This window comes from Balaenoptera ricei, chromosome 1 (genome assembly GCF_028023285.1).
Source record: "Balaenoptera ricei isolate mBalRic1 chromosome 1, mBalRic1.hap2, whole genome shotgun sequence".
Classification (NCBI taxonomy): Eukaryota; Metazoa; Chordata; class Mammalia; order Artiodactyla; family Balaenopteridae; genus Balaenoptera; species Balaenoptera ricei.
Genome location: NC_082639.1, coordinates 40,562,044 through 40,583,040, shown reverse-complemented (window position 1 = coordinate 40,583,040; position 20,997 = coordinate 40,562,044). Strand labels below are relative to the sequence as shown.

The 20,997-nt window shown below is 39.9% G+C and overlaps 1 protein-coding gene across 1 annotated transcript in view; it reads left to right on the top strand.

Moving 5' to 3' along the window:
• The window catches only part of AGBL4 (AGBL carboxypeptidase 4), a 1,384,112-nt gene that overhangs the window by 1,033,922 nt on the left and 329,193 nt on the right, over positions 1-20,997 (top strand). Inside the window, exon 6 of the mRNA XM_059898403.1 lies at positions 7,358-7,397. Within this exon, the coding sequence (XP_059754386.1) occupies positions 7,358-7,397 (40 nt within the window). The remainder of the gene's footprint in view (positions 1-7,357; positions 7,398-20,997) is intronic.

The following is a 20,997-nucleotide window of genomic DNA, read 5'->3' as shown; positions in this document are numbered from 1 at the left end:
TAGGAACGATCAGAAGTAGTGAGTTTAGAGAGAGGTCAGCACCACATAAAATGTTTTCTAGGGAGCAGGCTCTGCTTGGGGTAGGGCAGGGAGGGGGCCTGAGATCCCTAGATGCCTAGAAAATGACTGTGGCTGAGTGAGGGGGGGAGGACTGAACAGGAAGGGGGTTGCAGGGAAAAGAGGGGCTGAGCCATGAAGCCAAATGTGTGCCTATGCCCCTGTGACCTCCCTTTCTAGAGGGTGTGGATCCCTAGGTCCTCCCCATTATGGCTGGCTTCTGGAGTGACAGGAAAATGCACAGGGATTACTGGTCCTCTTATTTAAATTATCTCCAATCTATGCCATGAAAGACTGATTTTTCCCCTAATAGCTATCCTGCACGAAACAGAAAAAGCAGAACAGAACACATAATCAGTGACTGTTCTCTTCTACCACATAGAACCTCACACATCAAACCAGGCCCTGAGCTCCTGGAACACCACGTCCCTTTCTCATTCCAAGAAGTAATTGCAGTGCAGTTCGTGATGAAAATGAAAAGTCCGTTTATAACTGTAGCTTCATATTTACCCATCCAGATGAAGATGGCCAAATTCTCAGTGGTCTAATCCCTAGGTCACCAAGACAGAATCAGAGAGGATTTTGAGAAAAATTATGGGTCCGATGTGTCTGTGTCTTTTGAGAGAGAAGGGGATAAAACTAAAGACCTTTTCTGATGATCAATTCAGTAGGAACTTCTCTAGTTATCATCTTGGTAACCAGTGATCAGCAGATCTTTGTTATCATCTGTTGGTCAGGCACTGGGCTAGTCCCTGAGAGGAGTGAAGTAATACTGGCACAGCCCTTGCCCTCAGGGAGATCACACAGCCAGTGGAGAGGATGGAGGAGTAAACAGGCCAGGGAGATGCAGTGTGATGGTGCTCTGATAGGGAAGGTCAGAGGGATAAGGGCAAGATCCAGTCCAGCCTTGGCAAGTCAAGAAAGCCTTTACAGAAGAGGTGGCATGAGAGTGGAGAGCTGAATAACAAGTAGGAATTAGCCAGGTAAATCTGGTTGGGTTGTTGTTCTAAGAGGGAACAACACGTGCAAAGACCTTGAGGTGAGAGCACAGCAAATTTGGGGAACTGGAAGTGGCTCATCATGGTTGGAGCTCAGAGTCTGAAGGAACAGGAGAAAAGAGGCAGGAGCTGGGTCACAGAAGTCCTCCAACAGCAGCTAAAGGGTTAAACTTTATTCTGTAGGAGGCCTGGTGAGTTTTAAGATGTGATTCTAGAAAGTTCACTCCAGCTGCAGCAGCAATTTGCAAGACTCGAAGCGGGGAGACCAGTTAAGATGCTGTTGTAAAAGGCTAGATACCAGATGGTGAGAAGCCCAAAGTCTCAGCCTGAGGTGGGGCACAGCTGGAGAGGCGCTCAGAAATCCTAGCTTCCAACCAGTGTGCTTCCCATTCTACCTATTCACACCTCCCACCCGCCCCCCCTCACCTGTGAATGATTCTTCTTCTTTCTCTCAGCTTCTCTTTCCTGTTAGGCTCCTGGAGGTTGGTCTACACTCTTTTTATGAATGGGATACCTAATTGCCAACTAGCTTAAATAACATGCCTAGGATAACAGCACAAAGATGATAGAGTCAGGATTCATATGTTTGTCTGTCTGATTTTGAGTTTGGAGCTCTTTCCACAAAATACTTTGTGTAACTGCAGGGAGAGGGGCTTCAGACATGAAGAATAGAGTATCTTTTCCAAAAGGTTGGATATTGCCTGGAAGAGTCTCCCCAGATTCAGAGGACTTTGTTTACATCACTAGGCTGCAGTAGCTGGGCTTTTCAAACTGCCTCCTGTGACAAAATAACCAAGTAGTTCTCTCTTGATGTCTTACTAACACCACCTTCCCTGAAAAAGGACTAGAAACAAAATCACAGCAACAAGAGCAAACATATTTATAACAATAAACGTATGTGACTTACATTCTTATACTTTAAAATAAAGACTCAGCCTGAGACCAAAAAAAAAATAACATAATGCTGCACAAGATTAAAACATGCTTCATTTGTTATATCTAAATATGACCCTGTTAAATAAACACAAGCAAGAAAGATGACCAAAAAAAAATACACCAAAACAATGCTAACTGTGCTTCTCTTTCAGTGGTGGGATTTCATTCATTTTTACTTTCTGGATTTTCTGGAAATTTGGAAAATGACAAAAATAAGCATGTGTTACTTTCATTATTACAAAAATTTTAAAGATAGATTCTTTAATGTTGGACAACAATAGTTTTCATTGAGAATAACTGAAATCACAAAAGATCCAAAATTCCTAGATGAGGTTTCTAATTGACCCACCTTTCAGTACTTTTACCCTTGGGGCTGTCAACTGTGACCAGAGGTGAAGTGGCATTGTATTAACAAAATAGCTTCCACTGGATGAACAGAGGAATATGGAAAACTCTTGGAACAAGGATGCTGATAGACAGTTCCTTAAGCATCCACTACAGATGCTTCTGCCATCCTTGGTTGGCACCAAATTCAGAGATTGCTCCTATTGACCTTGGAACCTCCAGCCCCCATGGTCTTTATGGAGTCATGACTCTGCATCAACCACACATTGGTTGAACACAGAAATGGGTTTCCTCTGAATGTTTATGAGACACCACTCCTACCAGGGAAAGCTGGATGCAGAGTCATACACAGCCAGGAGTCCACACATTACCTCCTAACTGACCCAACCCTGGCATACCCACACTCTGCCAGGAATCTGTGGAATACCATACAGGCACACTTGGACACATTGCCCTCTGTGTAGGTTTAGAATTCCTTTATCTGTTCCCCCCACTCCTCAAAACACACACACACACACACACACACACACACACACACACACGGTACCACTACCACACATGCGAAGGGCCTGCCTTCCTGAGACTGTAGCTTATGGTTAGCTAATGGTTCAGCTGCTCAGCCCTCAACCAGCAGGCCCTGTCCGCCTACCAAACCTGCTGCCTAGCTAGCTACCTTCATTTCCTCCAACTAACATTGCATATTCTACCATCCAGGCAGTTAGGTAATATATCATCTCCATATAAAAGGCCCTTATGTCTCTCAGTTGGTAACTAATTTATATAATCTGGTAATTCTTTATGTCCACCATGCTCCCCTCTCATATAACTAGTTTTCTATTATTGGTCAAATTCCACAAATCACGTGCCCTATTTTAATAAATGCCAAACAGTTTCCACTGGTGATCCTAAATGATTATACTAGGCACACCGTTTAGTAATGAAAATTTTCTTTTTCATTTATTCCTTAAGGACTTTGAGGGAATTATTTGGATATTTTAGTATCTTAGGTTCAAACTGTTGTGATTCTTTTTTTTTTTTTAATGTCTTTATTGAGTATAATTGCTTTACAATGGTGTGTTAGTTTCTGCTGTACAATAAAGTGAATCAGCTATACGTATACATATATTCCCATATCTCCTCCCTCTTGCGTCTCCCTCCCACCCTCACTATTGCACAGTGATTCTTGAATGTACACTTTTGTTTTTATTTGCATATAGAACATGCAGACTTTGTAATCCTATCTTAAGAGCTACAGGTTAAAACAGCAGTCTACACTTATCTGCTTGGGCCACTAGGTGGTGCACACATATGTCTGTGAACTGTAGGTTAAAGGGGTTTGTCACCAGGTTAGATTTAATTCATCACCACAGAAGTGGTACAGACAGTAGGAGCTGTAGGAGTCCAGGAGAGACAGTGATCCTATGGGTGGGAGTAAAGGAAGGAAGGTCTCCAGAGGAGGTGGATAGATAATATTGCTGCTGAGATGGCAGGAGCAAAATCGTAAAGGCAGGAATCCCCAAAGCCGTGACGGGGGGGGAAGTCCTGTAGAGGAAGGGGCATGCTTACTTTCCATGCTGATGAATTCCTACCTAACAGGGTTGTTGCAGAGGGAATAATGGAATAGTTGAATCATTTGAACTAGATGGCATCAAGCATTCCTTTCAGCCTGTGTGCTGGGCACTGGAAATATAGAGATGAAATGGCATAGTCTTATCCTCAAGTAAAGACCTCATGAGAGAAACAGAGAAGGAAACAGATAATTAAGACAGAGCATTTCTGGTATAATGTTATAAGTAATAATCCTAGTTATTACTTTAAAATGTATATCTCAGAAATAACTAATTTTCTTGTCAACTGCATTATTATGAACTGTCATCAAATCTTTAAAAAAAAAAAAAAAAAAAAAAAAAAAAAAAAAAAAAAAAGACAGAGCATGATACAAAAGTTAGGTTTTACAAGATGCATTGGAAGAACAAAGTGTGAAATATTCTGTTCTGAGGAAAGGAGAGAAGGGTGTTAGTTCTGGGAGCTGAGGTGCAGAGGAGACCTCATTGGAGGTCTTGAGATGTGAGGAGGGAGCTCCACGAAGATCTCAGGAGATTAGTTAGAGAGAACAGCATGAGCAAAGGCATGGGGATTTGAAAGGATAATGTGCATTCCAGGAATGGTTCAGCTGAGTTTAGCAATGCTTACTGAGGGCTATTGTGTGCCATGGACTGAATAATAGATGCTCCAGGCCCTTAAGATGCCCCTCAGATAGTGAGGAAGACACACAAGCACTGAAAATTGCAGTGTGAGAGGTTAGCTTAAAATTTGTTCTCTTTTAAATTCTCAGCTCTGTCATTTAGCCCCCAGGGTCCTGGCTACAGACGTTCTCAGAGAACTCTACACCGGAAGGGGAGCCCACAAGCACAGTGTCTGGCTGCTTTTGACTCAGAGTCACTGACAGTATTTCAGTCTCACTCACTCATTTTAGAGGTGTGAAGTTCAAGGCCAGAGACATAACAGTAAGTTATCCAAAACCACAGAGAGGAGCTAGGACACAAGGCCAGGTCTGTCTGTGTTCCTGTCAGGTTTTCTTCCCTTTTTGTCCTACTGGACCCTGGACACAGAATCACCATTTAGAGATAGATCTTAATTAGGAAATAGACACTTTTCAGGTAAATGGACCTCCTTCACCAACGGCGATTGCCACAAAACCAAGCTTATGGAAAAATAGAAGGACACATTGTCTTCCTTCCTCATGTATGAGGGAAGGGCCTAGCCTCACAGGCTGGCCTTGGCAAAGGCAGCTTGAGCCAGTTGTCCCACTAGCCTGGTTCTGTGATTGGGAAAGAAGGCAGTCTGGCTCCAGCTTCCATGTGTGGGTGTGTGTTTCATTTCAGCATGAGAATGTGTGCTCACAGTGGAGGTCAGTGACATCTTGGAGTTGCACTGTTGCTTGAAAATGTCAACTGGAATGAATTATGAGCTGGCAGTAAAACAGGGCTGTGTGATGGAGAAGGCTATGAAAGGATACAGACCTGCTTTTAGGGCCCTGAAAAATCATTAAAGCAAGGGATAGAGAGATCTTAAAGAGGTTTGACTGGGACAGATCAAATTTAAATGGAAGAGGAGGGGACCACAAGGGCCAGGGATTTGAGACCAGGTCTTATAAGGAAAGGATGAAGGAACTGGGAATATTTAACCAGGAGAGAAGATGACACAGATCTTCTTCAGGTCTCCAAACTTGTCATGGGCTGAAGCAGCTAGAAACAGGGATGATTTCATAAGGAAGCAGCTTTTAACCCTGCTCAAAGTAGAGCTATTTAGGGACACAGGTTCGATCACTGGTCAGGGAACTAAAATCCCACATGCCGTGTGGCATGGCCAAAAAAAACAGAAAAAAAAATTTTTTAACTGGCAAAAAGTGAGTTCCCTGTCAGGCAAAGGGATAAAACAGAATCAGTTCATATAACTGGTGGGGACATTGCTGAGAGGATTCCTGTACAGGTGGCAGGTCAGATTCAATGACCTTTGAGCTCTGGTACCAATAATTCTATGAAAAGGGGCAAGGCAGGTTTTATAAACCAAGGGACACATGGTCTATAATAATAACAAAACATTAATACAAAAATAGCTCTTTTTATTAAGTACCTATTAAGTACCAGGCATCATGCTAAGTGATTTATTGTGCATTATCGTATTTTGGACTTTCAAGCCAGGATTAGAACTGACTGAATTCTAACCCTGGCTCTCTCATTCAGTGAAGATGTGGTCTTAGGCAGATAATTTCTCCTGTCTGAACCCCATGTCCCTCTGTTGTACAGTACCAACCCTGTAGGATTGCCAAGAGTGTAAGAAGAAATGACACATCAAAGTGCCTGGTACTGTGCCTGGCCTATATTCGGTACTCAAAAAATGTTGCTGCCTTCTCCTTTCTGCTTAAGGAGAATTTCAGGAAGCCATTCTAGGGGAGAGGCAAGATAAAGAGGGAAATGCAGGTGAGGTGAAATATGGCAAAGGACCCACTGGATGAAGTACCAGATAATCAGAAGCTCCTGCAATGTGTATCCTTGAAGCAGTGGTTCTCAAAGTGAAGTTTGTTAGGACCCCTTTTTAAGAAAAAAAATTACGTATTAATGGAAATTGCTATTAATGGAAAATCAAGTGTAGGAAAGAGACAGAGGTTGACTGAGGCTTAAGGAATCCTGACTTAAGTCTTTAAGAGAGTTGCTTACCACTGCCCCATCCTCAGCCTACAATACCCTCTTCTCCACCCTCAGGTTCCCATGACATCCAGTTCAGGACTAGGCTTCTCCATAAGTATGGTGTGATAGGGGGCGAGCCTACTGAGATCTTGACCACCTCAGCCCTTGGGGCCAAGGCTAGCTGCCTCCAAACAAGAGCAACTTCATCTATATGGGCTAGTGTACCTGACAAATATTATTTTCTTTGAATGTTGTATGGTACAGAGAGATGAGGATTCGGTTAGAAAAGTAATGGTTCGATCATCAGTAGTTGAAATTGTCATAGCATTGTTGAGCAGATTTAATAAATAAACCAGCCCCCAGGAGTATCTTGGTTAGAAAGGAGTATCAGGAGGGTGACAGTGACTTAAGGACCCAAGGCAAAGAGGGTTGCCAGGATATCAGACACTTAACCAGTACAGCCAGTGTGACCAAAGAGAAATCTACGACTGCCTGGTACAGAGGAGTGAGCCATGGCTGGGAGTCTGGAAAGGGACTTTCTTTGTGGCTCTAGGTAAGCCACATTCCTCTCACGGCCTCATTTTCCCTAAATATAAGATAGGTTTGACTGGAAGGTCTCTAAGGCCCTCTCGGCTCTGACCAGAAAGGCTGTCCGTTCCCACTTGTCTCTAGGGTGCAAGGCCTCCCTGCAGAGCTGTGAGGCGACGTCCTCCGCAATACAGCCTGCTCTGCGTGTCTGAACATCCCCTTTGCATGTTCACCCTGACCTGCTAAGCAACAAGTTTGGCTCTGGCTTGAATCAGTGCTCTCACAATGTGTTTTCTTTTGCAGCAACAGCGGCACCTAGACCTCCTGACGATAACCAGCCCTGGTGAGTAGGTGTGGCCATTCTGCTTTGGCTTTTCCCTTATTTCCCAGAGTGATGTCTGGTTGTCTATCCAAATGCAATTCCTGCCCTCCTCCTTTGGCTTCCTGAATGAACAGCAGAATTCTTGGGTCATGAATGATCCTTCTCCCCCATCCTCTACCCCACAGGCAGTTTCTTTTCTCTTCCCCAGCTCTGTGCTGCCTTGTCTTGACTCTGCAGATGGCAGGGTTGATACTATGATGTTGCTGCATATTCCAGGGCCAGGTTCTCCCCAGATCACTCAGTGGATCCAAGTGTCAAGGAAGTGCCGTGGTCTCCTGAGAAATAAGTTTTAAAATCATGGGGAATGGGGAAACTGCCTGGTAGATGGCATGGAATGAAGGGAGGACAGTTAATGAGGAAAGACCAGTCTGGGGAAGTGACCAGGTTTGGTCTCCTGTGACTCTTGTCACTCACCTTTAGGAAGGACAAGTCCCACAACAAAGCTATGGCCCTGGGATTTAAAGCTCCTTTCCTTCCCCTCGGTCTGGCATATAGCCCAGAGAAAAGTTGAGCAGTTTAGTTTTACCAGAAGGTATTTTATTTCAATTTGGGAACTTGAGGCAAAACTGGCCAACAAGAGATGCTGTCCTCTCTTGGAATCCAAGGAGATGATGGTGCCAGCAGTGAGCATGCAAGAGTGGGTATGGTGGTCCATCTTCATTCACTGGTGATGTTCTAAATATTTAATGGCCCCGGTGGCCCTCTACTGTGCTGGGCATTAACACTTTGGTTACCGGACTGTGGGGAGATGGCATCCTGAGGAAGGGACTGGTGTGGGGGAGTGGTCACATGGCAGGGTTGGAGAGCTCTAGGAGTGGCTAATTACCAATAAATACGGAGGTATTTCAGTATTTTAGTAACCAATATAGCTGTGCCATGTCATCCTGCCTACCACCCAGCCTGTTGCTGTGTTCAGGGCCAGTTGGCTCACAAGGAGATTGAGAAATTGTCCTCTGCAGGCACTGTCTTAGCACAAAGGCTGGTTATCTGTCTATGTAACTGAGATATAAGACAATGACTGCAAATGTAATTTGGATCCACCCAGTTCGGGTGGCCTTACTACATTGCCACCTGATAGATCTCTTTGAACTTGGGACTTCAGAAGAACAAAGATGAACTGGTTTGAAAATGTTCAATCTAACCCATAGAATGAACTGTGTTTAACAAGTATATAATTAACATATATAGAAATTCCAAATCATGGGCTAATATAATTAGAATGGCTCAGTTGTGTGACCTACCAATCCCTTCCCACTAAGGTGTTGGTAAGTGATTATCTTTGTCCCGTCCGGTTAGTTGCTTTCCTTCATGATTGTTTTCTGTTCTGCTCCACAAATGCTGACCCAGATTGCCTGCTTTCACATTCTAGTCTCATCTGGTCACACCCTGATATGATGCTGACATATGAATTGGAGAGGTTTCTTGATCTGTCTTCAGTTGCTTTAGAAGGAGACTTTTAGACTCTGTTAACTGCATTTCTTTTGCACCAGCTCTTTCCGTTCCTAATTGCTACTGCACAAATTCAAGCAGAATAGTTGTGACTCTCAGTGCACTCTTTTTGGACACACTGTTAAGCACTGCCAGAGTTTGGAATGGTTTATAATTTTCCCTACTTTTACATGAGGAAAGACTATTTTCTGGGTCAAAGCTTCTCAAAAGTCATGTTGTGTCACACGAGTATACAGTACTGCAAGTAGGCTACATTTGTGTGATATTGTAAGATATACACTTGTGATATATTGATCCACCCATCTCTCAGGGGTACAGGTAGGTCCCAGGATAACTGAGCTGCCAAGGTGGTAGCCTCTACTCCAGTGTACCAAATATTATCCATGTGTGTCATGACTTGGAAAGGTTAGGAAAGACCGTGAGGCTATGTATTACCTGAACAACTCTAGTCCATGTCAAAATCACTTCCCTCTACTGTTACTAACTGTCTCTCACTTTCAAAGTCATCTCCATTCCCCACCTCACCAGAAGCTGCTGCAGCTAGCAAGGGGCATGCTACCTCTCTGGGGATGCCAGTGGGAGGTACTAGCTTGTTTGCACTCGTCACCAGACCATCCTCAACACAGAACTGCAGTCTGATGCTACCACTCCTCATCAGCCTTCAGATATGCTGGCTGGGAATTTGGAAGCCTTAAAACTCTGTGTTATCTTCTTTAAACTCTTACTTTGTTCATCGTGAATAATTTTGAATACACAGAAAAGAGTAGAGATAAAATGAAGAGTCATCTATTGCCCCCCTCACCACCAAACAGCTTGGCTTTATCATATCAACATTGTGCCATATATGCTACAGAGTCCCCTATTAAAAAAATTATAGATCTAGTTGAGACTTTTCTGTACTCCTAGCTGATTGCATCTCTCTCCCTTCACTCTATAGGTAACCACTGTAATAAATTCAATGATTTTCTATATCTATATATCCAAAAATATGACTGGTATAACTGGTATTGTTTTACAAATTCCTATAAGTGATATCACACTATAAATGTCATACTGAACTTTTCCCTTACTTATTATACTGTAGAGATTCATTCATGTGAATACATGTAGCTCTGGTTCAATCATTTTAACTGCTATATAGTATTCCACTTATGATTACATCACAATTTCTTTTTCCATTTTATTGATCATAATTTAGGTTATTTCCAGTTTTTTTGCAATTTTAAATAATACTACTTGGAGCATTTTGTGCATAAGTATGAGAATTATCTAGAGCATATAACTAGGAGAAGAATTACTGATTACATGCATCTTCAAATTTACTGTATAATGGCCAGTTGTTTTCTAAAGTAGTTGAACAAATTTATACTTCAAAGTATAAGAACAGCAAAGTATAATAATTTCCATTTCTCTGAATCCTCCACACTTGGCATCATCAGACAAATTTTTACCAGTCATCATGATAAATATAAAATGTTATCCCATTGTTTTTATAATATATGTTTTCCTGATTACTGGTGGGGTTTAATATCTTTTCATATGTTTATTGGCCACTTTTGCTTTCTTCTGTGAACTGACTTTTCATATCGTTTGTCCATTTTCTCTTGGGTTGTTTCTTTTTATTGATTTTTAATTCTTTGTTGTTCTGCATGTTGATACTTAGTCACTTAACATGCATTGCAAATATCTTACCCCAGATGGTGGCTTGTGTTTTTTGATTTATGATGTATTTTGATTTATGGAAGGGTTTTTTGGTTTGTTTTAGTGTAGCTGAATGTATGAATATTGCTTTATGAGCTTTGCTTTTGTGACTTATTTAAGAAATCCTTCCCTACCTGAATATCATATTCTCCTGTATTCTAAAAATTGTCAAGTTTTACATCACACTTGGGTATTTATCTCATTTAGGACTGATCATTGTGTATGATATGAGCTGGGGATTTAATTTGTTGTTTACATATAGATAACCCATTATCCCAGTATCATTCAACAACTAGTTCATTCTTTCTTCCACTTATTAGCAATTACACATGATGATGATGATGATGATGATGATGATGATGATGATGAAGAGCCAGCTGACTTTTCCTACACAGCTTATAAATTTTTGTGTTCTCCTGTTTATTGCATCTCAAGATTTTCCTGTTACCTTATTAAAGTAGATCCCTTAATAGCTGTTTTAGTGAGAGTCCATGAGAAACGATCTTAATCTGTATATGTTCTTATTTTGACTTCAATTTGGGATGATAGTTTGGATAGGTATAAATTCTAGCTTGAGGAGGGCTTCCCTTCATTCTTTGAACATTTTTTTTTTCATTTTTTTCTGACATCCACAGTTGCTAATAAGAAGTCTGCCAGTATTTGTTTATGGTAACTTATCTTTTCTTGGGTAGGTTTAAAGATTTTCCTTTTGATCTTCATGCTCTGCTTTTTCATTTTAATGTGTCTGGATGTGAATTTATTTCTGTTTACCCTGCTTGGTACTCTGAGTAGTCTTTCTACCTGAGAATCTATGTCTTTCTTTAATTCTGAGAAATTATTGGCAAATTATCCCTTCAAAGATTGCTTTTTCTTCATTCCTTTGATTCTCTTCTTCAATAATTTCTATTAGATGAATGTTGGATTCTCTCAAGTGGCCCTCCATGATTCTTTACTAATTTTTCATAATTTTTAGCATTTTATTTTACTGCATTGATTCTGAGTTCCCCAAAAGTAACTTGAATTCATAAACTCACTTTTTGACCATATCTAGTCTGGATTATTTTCCTGTCTTTTTCAATATTTCAATGATTATTTTTAATTTCCAAGATTTCTAATTTTGTTCATATCCACCTGCTCTTGTTTTATTTCTGCCTGTTCTGTTTCATAATTTCTTATTCTGTTTTAACATTTTCATTTGTTTCTTCCAACACCTTCAATATGCTTATTTTAAAATCTTTGTTCTATAAAATAAGTTTCATCTGGAGTGAATTCAAGTTATAACTGTTGATTTTGTTTAGTATCATTTTTAGCATTTAATTTCTTCATGTGTTTTGAAATTTTAATTTGTAATATCACTTTGAGAAGGAAGTTTTCTGTTACTCTCTCTCCCCAGCCCTGACTACCACCCCCCCCCACCCCCGCAAACTCCCACTATGCTCACATATCCCTATATGGTGGATTTTGCAGTTGACTCTCCCCATATTTTCAGTATAGGACCTGGTAAATATTGGGGATATGGAGATCCAGTGACAAAAAGTCAGCAGGATAGTTTAACATTGCTTCTGTTTCCTTTGTCTATATTCCTTGCCTCTCTAGGCCTACAGCACACAGGAGCTCTCTCCCAGAAAGTTCTGCAGCAGCCTTTTTTTTTTCTAGGCTTCTTTCATAGCAGGTGAGCCCCACCCTAGATCCTTGTTCTAAGCAGAAGACCTTGTCTCTGATCCCCATGTCCTATAGAGCACTTTTAGGAGGCTCATAGGAGTCCAACATTCAGCTGCTACTGCCTGCTGCTATATCCAGATCTCAACAAGCAAGTAGTGTCAGGAGCATGTATCCTTTTGCATTTCTGTACTTTTCAGCCTCATGGAGATATGTCTCTTGCACTGGAGCCCAACTATATATTTTCATTTCTTTTTTTCTTATATTATTCAATATTACTATTTGATGGGAATGAATGGGTTTATTGAAGCATGAACTTATTTAGTCATTTGGCCCAGAAGTCCAACTATAGTTTTTTTCTTACTTTTTGGAAAGTTTATTCTCCTATAACCTCTTCGACAGAAGGGAGGCAGTATGAGGAAATATTTTTCTCCTATCCAAGTGAGACTTTATCACCAGATTGATGAAAGAGACTATTATTTTTTGGGACTTCCCTGGTGGTCCAGTGGGTAAGACTCCACGCTCACAATGTAGGGGGCCCAGGTTTGATCCCTGGTTGGGGAACTAGATCCCGCATGCATCCCTCAACTAAGAGTCTGCATGCCGTGGCTAAGAGTCCGCATGCCACAACTAAGAAGTCTGCATGCCACAACTAAAGATCCCACATACCGCAATGAAGATCCCTCATGCTGCGACTAAGACCCAGCACAGCCAAAATAAATAATAAATAAATAAATATTTTTTAAAAAGAGAGACAGTTACTTTTTGCACGTGTATATACAAATATATATGTAATTTAAAAAATAAAATTATAATGATCCTGTATAAACCATATAGGAATATAATGTGAACATTTTTTTCAATATTATTAAATATTCTCAGAGGGACTGTTATGTAGCTGAAAAGCATTCTATATTAAATTTATCTATTATTGTATATTAAATTGTCCCTGATAATTTAATTATAAATAATACCACAGTGAACACTCTTTTTTTTTTTTTGAATTATTTATTTATTTATTTATTTATTTATGGCTGTGTTGGGTCCTCGTTTCTGTGTGAGGGCTTTCTCTAGTTGTGGCAAGCGGGGGCCACTCTTCATCGCGGTGCACGGGCCTCTCACTGTCGTGGCCTCTCTTGTTGCGGAGCACAGGCTCCAGTCGCGCAGGCTCAGTAATTGTGGCTCACGGGCCTAGTTGCTCCGCGGCATGTGGGATCCTCCCAGACCAGGGCTCAAACCCGCGTCCCCTGCATTGGCAGGTGGATTCTCAACCACTGCGCCACCAGGGAAGCCCCTGAACACTCTTGTATAAAGATTTTTGTGTGCATCTTTAATTATTTCTTTAGGAAAAATTCCTAGAATGAGAATTACTAAGAAAAGTTATACATAGTTCACTAATCATGACAGACTAAGTTACACCAAAGTAATAATGACATCAAAATTACAGAGACTTAAAAAATAAAGGTTTATTTTTTACTTTTGGTACATGTCTCTCATGGATTGGAGTCGCTTCTGCTCTACTTCATCTTTACTCTGGCACCCAGGCTGACCAAGCATCCTTTATTTGGAACATTGCTCTATGTCTTAGTTTGGGTTCCCTAAGAAGCAGAACTTGAGACAAAGATTTTAATGCAAGTAGTTTATTTGGGAGGTGATCCCAGAGACCTTGGCGGGAGGTGGGGAAGTGATACAAGAAAATGAAGAAAGCTAAGAAAGGTTCGTTATCAAGCAAGCTACCACTGACGGCAAGTGGAATTTAATCCTACAGGGAAACCCTGGAAGTCAGTGTGGAAAATAAGCCTCAGAGTTATCCCTTAGGGGCAGAGGAGTGGGAGTGAGGGTGGGAGTGTTAATTCCCTGACACTTCCAATCTGCTCAATGTATGGACATAGCAGATTCCAGTGGCCCAAGAAAGCCCTCAGGAGAGGTTTGCAGATGTCGGCAATTGGAAAGTATTCAATATGTGCAGAAATAATAAGTGCCAGGAGAATATGTGAGGTTGCAGAAAAGTGCGGACAGCACCTGCCATATGGGTAGTCATGGCACAGGGAAAAGGGAGAGATGGTGAGCCATGTACCTTCTCTTAAAAATTTTTAGAAGGGGTCACTTTTGCCCAGATTTCCTATATCAAAGCAAGTCATATGACCACTTCTAATTCAACAAGGTAGAGATGCAGAATCTTCCTACAGGGAAGGGCACTGCATTGAGAAGAGCTAGAATATTTGGCAATGATGTAATCATCATACCTTTTCACACTTCTAGAAAGATTTTTATGTTCCCACCATCAAGTTAAAAGTGCTGGTCATAGCTTTAAAAAAAAAAATAACACCTTTATTGAGATATAATTCATATACAATAAAATTCATCCTTTAAAGTATACCCTTTAGTGGTTTTCAGTACATTCACAGAATTATACAATCATAACCACTAATTCCAGAACGTTATTATTACTCCAAAAAGGAACTCTGTACCCATTCACAGTCACCTCCCCATTTTTGCCTTCCCCTAGGCCCTGGCAACCACTAATTTACTTTCTATCTCTATGGATTTGCCTATTCTAGACATCTCATATAAATGGAATTGTACAGTATGTGGCCTTTTGTGACTGGATTTTTTTCACTTAGCATAATGCTTTCAAGGTTCATCCATATTACAGCATGTATCAGTGCTTCATTCCTTTTTATTGCCAAATAATATTCCATTGTATGGATATATCACAACTTGCTTACCCATTCATCTAGTGATGAACATTTCAGTTGTTTACATTTTTGGCTACTGTAAATAATGCTGCCAAAGACATTTGTGAACAAGTAAAAACTATGTTTTTCGTTCTCTTGGACATACACCTAGGAATGGAATGGCTGGATCATTTGGTAAATGTTAAGGTAAACATTTTGAGAAACTGCCAAACTGTTTTCTAAAGTAGCTGTGCCATTTTGCATTCTCATCAGCAATGTAAGATGTTTCTAATTTCTCTGCATCCTCTCTAATTATCTATCTTTTGATTATAGTCATCCTAGTGGGTGTGAAGTGGTATCTCACAGTAGTTTTGGTTTGCGTTTTCCTAAAGACTTATGATGTTGAACATATTTTCACGTGCTTATTGGCCATTTGTATATCTTCTTTGGAGAAATGTTTAGTCAAGTTATTTTCCCTTACTCATTTAAATTAGGTTATATTTTGTCTTTTTATTGTTGAGCTGTAAGAGTTTTTAAATGTATACTCTGAGTACAGATACATGATTTGCAAATATGTTTTCCTGTTCTGTGGATTGTCTTTTCACTTGCTTGATGTCCTTTAAAGCCAACAATTTTTTTATTTTGATGAAAGTTCAATTTATCTATTTTGTTGCTTTTGTTGCTTATACTTTTGGTATCATATCCAAGAAAACATTGCCTAATGTCACAAAGATGTACTCCTATGAGTTAAGTTTTATATGATATAAGACTCCAATTTGTCTCTTTTGCATGTGATTGTCCAGTTTTGTTAGCACCATTTGTTGAAAAAAAAACCTGTTCTTTCCCCTGTTGATTTATCTTGGCACCCTTGTCAAATGGTCATTAACTTTTTGATGGTATAGACTAAAAGGACAGCATTTAGGAAGTATCTAAATGTTGGCACTCAGTGCCAGAACTGTGTTAGGCACTCTACATGTATTTTTCATATAATTCTCCCCACTGTCCCATAAGACATAAGTCCCAAGTCATCTTTCCTGACTTGCAGATGAGAAAGGAAGGTGCTGCTCGATTAGAATTACCCACATAAATACAGTTAATAAGTGAGTGATGGAGTCAGGATTCAAATACAGATCTGTCTGATCCTAAATCCTTTACCTTTTCTACTGCTACATATAAATATTACTTCATGTGTGATATTGGCGCACAGAGTCTTCTTTCTCAGACAGAATTAAAGCTGACCTACTTTGCTGGTGATAAGGAAAGCGTGAAATGTTGGGGACATCATAGTCATGGGGCTTTTCCACTAACTAGGCTGCATTCTGAAGAGACAATTGATTTCCTTAAAATATCACAGAAACTTCCAGAAAAAAGTCACAGCTAGATTTGTTCCTGATTACAAATATCCACACAAAAAAATTTATCCCCTCTTAACCTTGTTAAAACAATACCTATGTTAAATGGTGACTGAACCTGCTGACCATTACATGACAACTTTGGGCTTTGTCTCCAGTTAAAGTCCCCCATGATGTAAATGTAGCCCCTCTGAAGACCAAAGGAACAAGAGAGGCCAAACTAGCCATTATTCCTGCTTCATGGCCATTTTTAGAGCCAGCAAAGCCTATGGAGCCAGTCCAGAGGGGCCAGAACCAGATGTGAAGCCAAGCCAGGGTACTCCCGACCTCACGGCCAGAAAGTCAGCAGCACAGTGACTACACACAGAGAGGATGGTTCAAAAAAATGCATGCACATCATCAAAACAACTTTAAAGAGATCTTTAAAGGAGATAAACAAATTACTCCTAGTCCCACAGCCTTAGCACAATAAAAAACCTAATTCTATTTATACATTTTTCCCTTTCAGTTCTTGTCTATATGCAGAAACATATTTACATAATTGCAATCACAGTAAGTTTTTATGTACATCTTTTTTCACTTAACATTATTTCATAAACAATCTTCATGTTGCTGTGTAGTTTGCATATTTACCATCTTTTTATAATAACTTTCTCTATTAAAAAATTGCACACGCCCATAGTACAAATTTTGAAAAACACAGATAAGTTAAAAAGATGAAATATCAGTTATCTCCCAGAGGCAATCACTGTTTAATATTTTAATACATTTACTTCTTTGCCTTTTTTTCTATGCATGTATAATTTTGTTTTACATAGTTGAGATCATATAGAATATAAAATTTTATCCTGATTTTTTACTTAATATTACAACAGAAATATTTTCCCATGCCAATGATGTTGGATATTTAACTTGATTTTAGTTTTTCCATCTTATGAATAATTTATCAACCTTCGTGTATATAGCTGTGTCAACATTTTAGGTTATTGTCTTAAGATAAATTACTAGGGATGGAATTACTAGATCCAGAAGCATTTTATGAGCATTTTAAAGGCACACTTATTCTTAAAAGCTCTACTCTCTTCCATCTTTTAAATGTAGCCTGGTTTACAAAAATACACGTCTTATTGTTGTGCATTTGTGTTATTTCCAGATGTTTTTCTCTTATAAATGACTCTACCATAAAATTATTTGTGAAAAAAGCTTTTACTTCTTTTGCATAAGTTTTTTATCTGGCTATTTTAAAAGTAGAATTGCTGGGCCAAAAAGCATTAATATGTTTAAGGAATTATTAAGTCTTACTGCCAACTCATTTTCCAGAAAGGTTGTATCAATTTACATTCCCACTTCCATCCCCCAACCTACATCTTTCATGTCAACAGTGAAAAACAGCAGCATTGGGTGTTACTCAGAAGATTTATTAAATCTAAGTAAACAAATTCCAGAATCTGAGAAGCACATAAAGGCAGGGAGAAACATGTTTGTTCTCATAGTCCCCAGGAGTCCTGAGAAATCTATATAGGATGCCATATCCCAGGACTCAGGTAAGGAGGTTAATGAGAAGGTCAAGGGTTCCATTTTGGAGCATCCAGATGGGTGGGCTGTGCTCTGGGAAGGGGAATTGGAGATGTGGCATCCAAAAGCACCATAGTGGATCAGCATAAGGGAGGTCAGGTCAGGAAGGAGCTGGCAAGACCTGAGCCATCAGACTCAATGCAGGCCACAGGCTAAAAGGAACTGGAATTCAATACATGAAAGGTAAAATTAAGGCACAGGAACTCTATGCATAGGAGTCTTTAATCACAATCTAAATTGGTTTAGGCAAAAATAAGTAATTCATTCATTCATAGATAATCCAGAAATAAATCTGCCTTTCCGTGCATCTTGATATATAGCTCCTAGGACCCAGTTTGTTTTTCTTCTTCTCTTAATTTGCTCCTACCTCCATTCCCAGGCCACATGGCATCTCAGGATGGCAAAATTACATTCTCCCAAATTATAGTCCAGTAGGAAAAAGCAAGGGACTCTCATCCAGAAGTCCCAGCAGAATCTCTGTTGCTTATCATTCTGTGATTGGGTCATTATGACCTCATCTTTAAACAAGTATCTGTGTACAGGGAAGGCTACTGTGCTGATTGTCTGAGAGCTGAATTATAAACATCATCCATGGGGGATAAATTAAGACCTGACATGACCTGGAAATGGCACAAGATCACACAGATTTTGTAATGACTATCTCTGTGGCCAAACTAAACCCAACTGTGTGAATTATAAGGTCTGAGAGCAGAGCAAACATTGATCTGTTTTGTAGCAGCCCTTCTATCGAAAAGAATAGACCCAGTAGGGGCTGCAGAGCTAGAATCTCTGGACAGAGACAGGAATCGTCATCAAGTGGAGGCTGTTCGTTGGACCGAGGGAGGGCCTTCCGGGTTAAAGCTAGACCCATACCAGTAGCTAAGGGTATTGAGACCAGGCACCAGGCCCTAGGATAGCAGCCAGAGACCAGGAACTAGGCTTAACAGATACAGAGCAGGATGCCAGCCTTACCTGGGAGTCAACTTTCAACAGTAGTCAAAGTATGGAACCAGGTAGACCTGGGTTCCAATCTTGATTCTCCCACTTCTTGGCTCCAAGCTCTTAAGAAAATTATTTAACTACTTTGTGGCTTAGTTTTTAATTAAATATGGATGATTACACCTACTTCACAGGAATGAAATGAAGATTAAGTGAGGTAATCATGGCAGTAAAGCCCCTAGCATATTATTAATATTAACATGAAAATGCTATACACACTAGAGGCCAGAACAGCTTTATTGATCAAACTAGGCCTTTATAATGGGGTTTGAGAGAAAGAGGAATACTTATCTGGCCTTAGCTGGGAGGACATTTGTTCTTTTGGTTCTCATTGGTTCAGGGACTAGAGCACTAAACCCACAGGCTAAAAGGTCTACACGGTGTTAGGCTGTCTCTGCGCTGCTAAAATGTATGTAGGCAAGTGTGATACACCCTGGCCTGAAACAGTGCAATTAAAATCACCCCAGTCTAGCCAGGAGATAGAATAAGAGATTAGTAATTTATACATCTGAGTTGTCATTTCCTTCATGGGGATGGCAGGGAAGGGGAGCACTGATTTTCTCTCATTAGTCATTATATTAGGTGTCCATGGGAACACTGTATTTTAAAGTCCTTCCCAAAGAAGTAACCATTATTTTTATTTATTTATTATTATTATTTTACATTTTCAAAGAAGTTTTGGAGAAATTACCAAAACATTTTGATACCAAGGATAATTGTTATTTCTCTCTTTTCTCTCATTCTCTCTCTCTTTTTTTTAAGCTGTATGTGGGGGGGGGGGCGAGAACTTTTTAAAAATTGTATTTATTTATTTATTTTTACATATACATGTATCTATTCTTTTTCAAATTCTTTTAGGTTGTTACAGAATATTGAGCAGAGTTCCCTGTGCTATACAGTAGGTTCTTGTTGATGATCCATTTTAATTAAAAAAAAGTTTTTACTGCTGTTTACTATATTTTTATTTATTTATTTATGTTTTCAATTTTTGGCCGCACCATGCACTGCACATGGGATCTTAGTTCCCCAACCAGGGATCGAACCCACACCCCCTGTACTGGAAGGTGGACTCTTAACCACTGGACCGCTGAGGAAGTCCCTGGTTATCCATTTTAAATATAGCAGTGTGTACCTGTCAATCCCAAACTCCCTAACTATCCGTCCCCTCCCCACACTTCCCCCAGGTAGCCATAAGTTCATTCTCTAAGTCTATGAGTCTGTTTCTGTTTTGGAAATAAGTTCATTTGTATCATATTTTTTAGATTTCACATATAAGCGATATCATATGATATTTCTCTTTCTCTGTCTGACTTCCTTCACTCAGTATGACAATCTCTTCGCCCATCCATGTTGCTGCAAATGGCATTATTTCAATATTTTTAACAGCTGAGTAATATTCCATTGTATATATGTACCACATCTTCTTTATCCATTCTTCTGTCAATGGACATTTAGGTTGCTTCCATGTCTTGGCTATTGTAAACAACGTTGAAATGAATACTGGGGTGCATGTATCCTTTCGGACCATGTATTTCTCTGGGTATATGCCATGGAATGGGATTGCAGGATCAAGTGGTAGTTGCATTTTTAGTTTCTTAAGGAACCTCCATACTGTTCTCCATAGTGGCTGCACCAATTTATCTTCCCGTGTGTAGTAAGAACTTTTAAGATCTACTCTCCTAGCAACTGTGAAGTGTGCAGTATGGTATTGATAACTGTAGTCACCATGTTGTACATTAGATCTCCAGAACTTATTCATCTTATAACTGGAAGTGTGAACCCTTTGACCACCATCACCTATATCCTCCACCCTCTAGCCCCTAATAACCACTAATCTACTCCCTGTTTCTATGAGTTTGGTGTTTTAGATCCCACATATGAAATCCTACAGTATTTGTCTTTCTCTGTCTGACTTATTTCACTGAGTGTAATGCCATGAAGCCTCATCTGTGTTGTCAGAAATGGCAGGATTTCACTCTTTTATGGCTGAAGTATATGTATATTGCATTTTGGACACTTAGATTGTTTCCACATCTTGGCTATTGTAAATAATGCTACAATGAACATGTGGATGCAGACAGATTTTTGAGACAGTGATTTCATTTCCTTTAGATATATAACCAGAAGTGGGATTGCTGGACCATATGA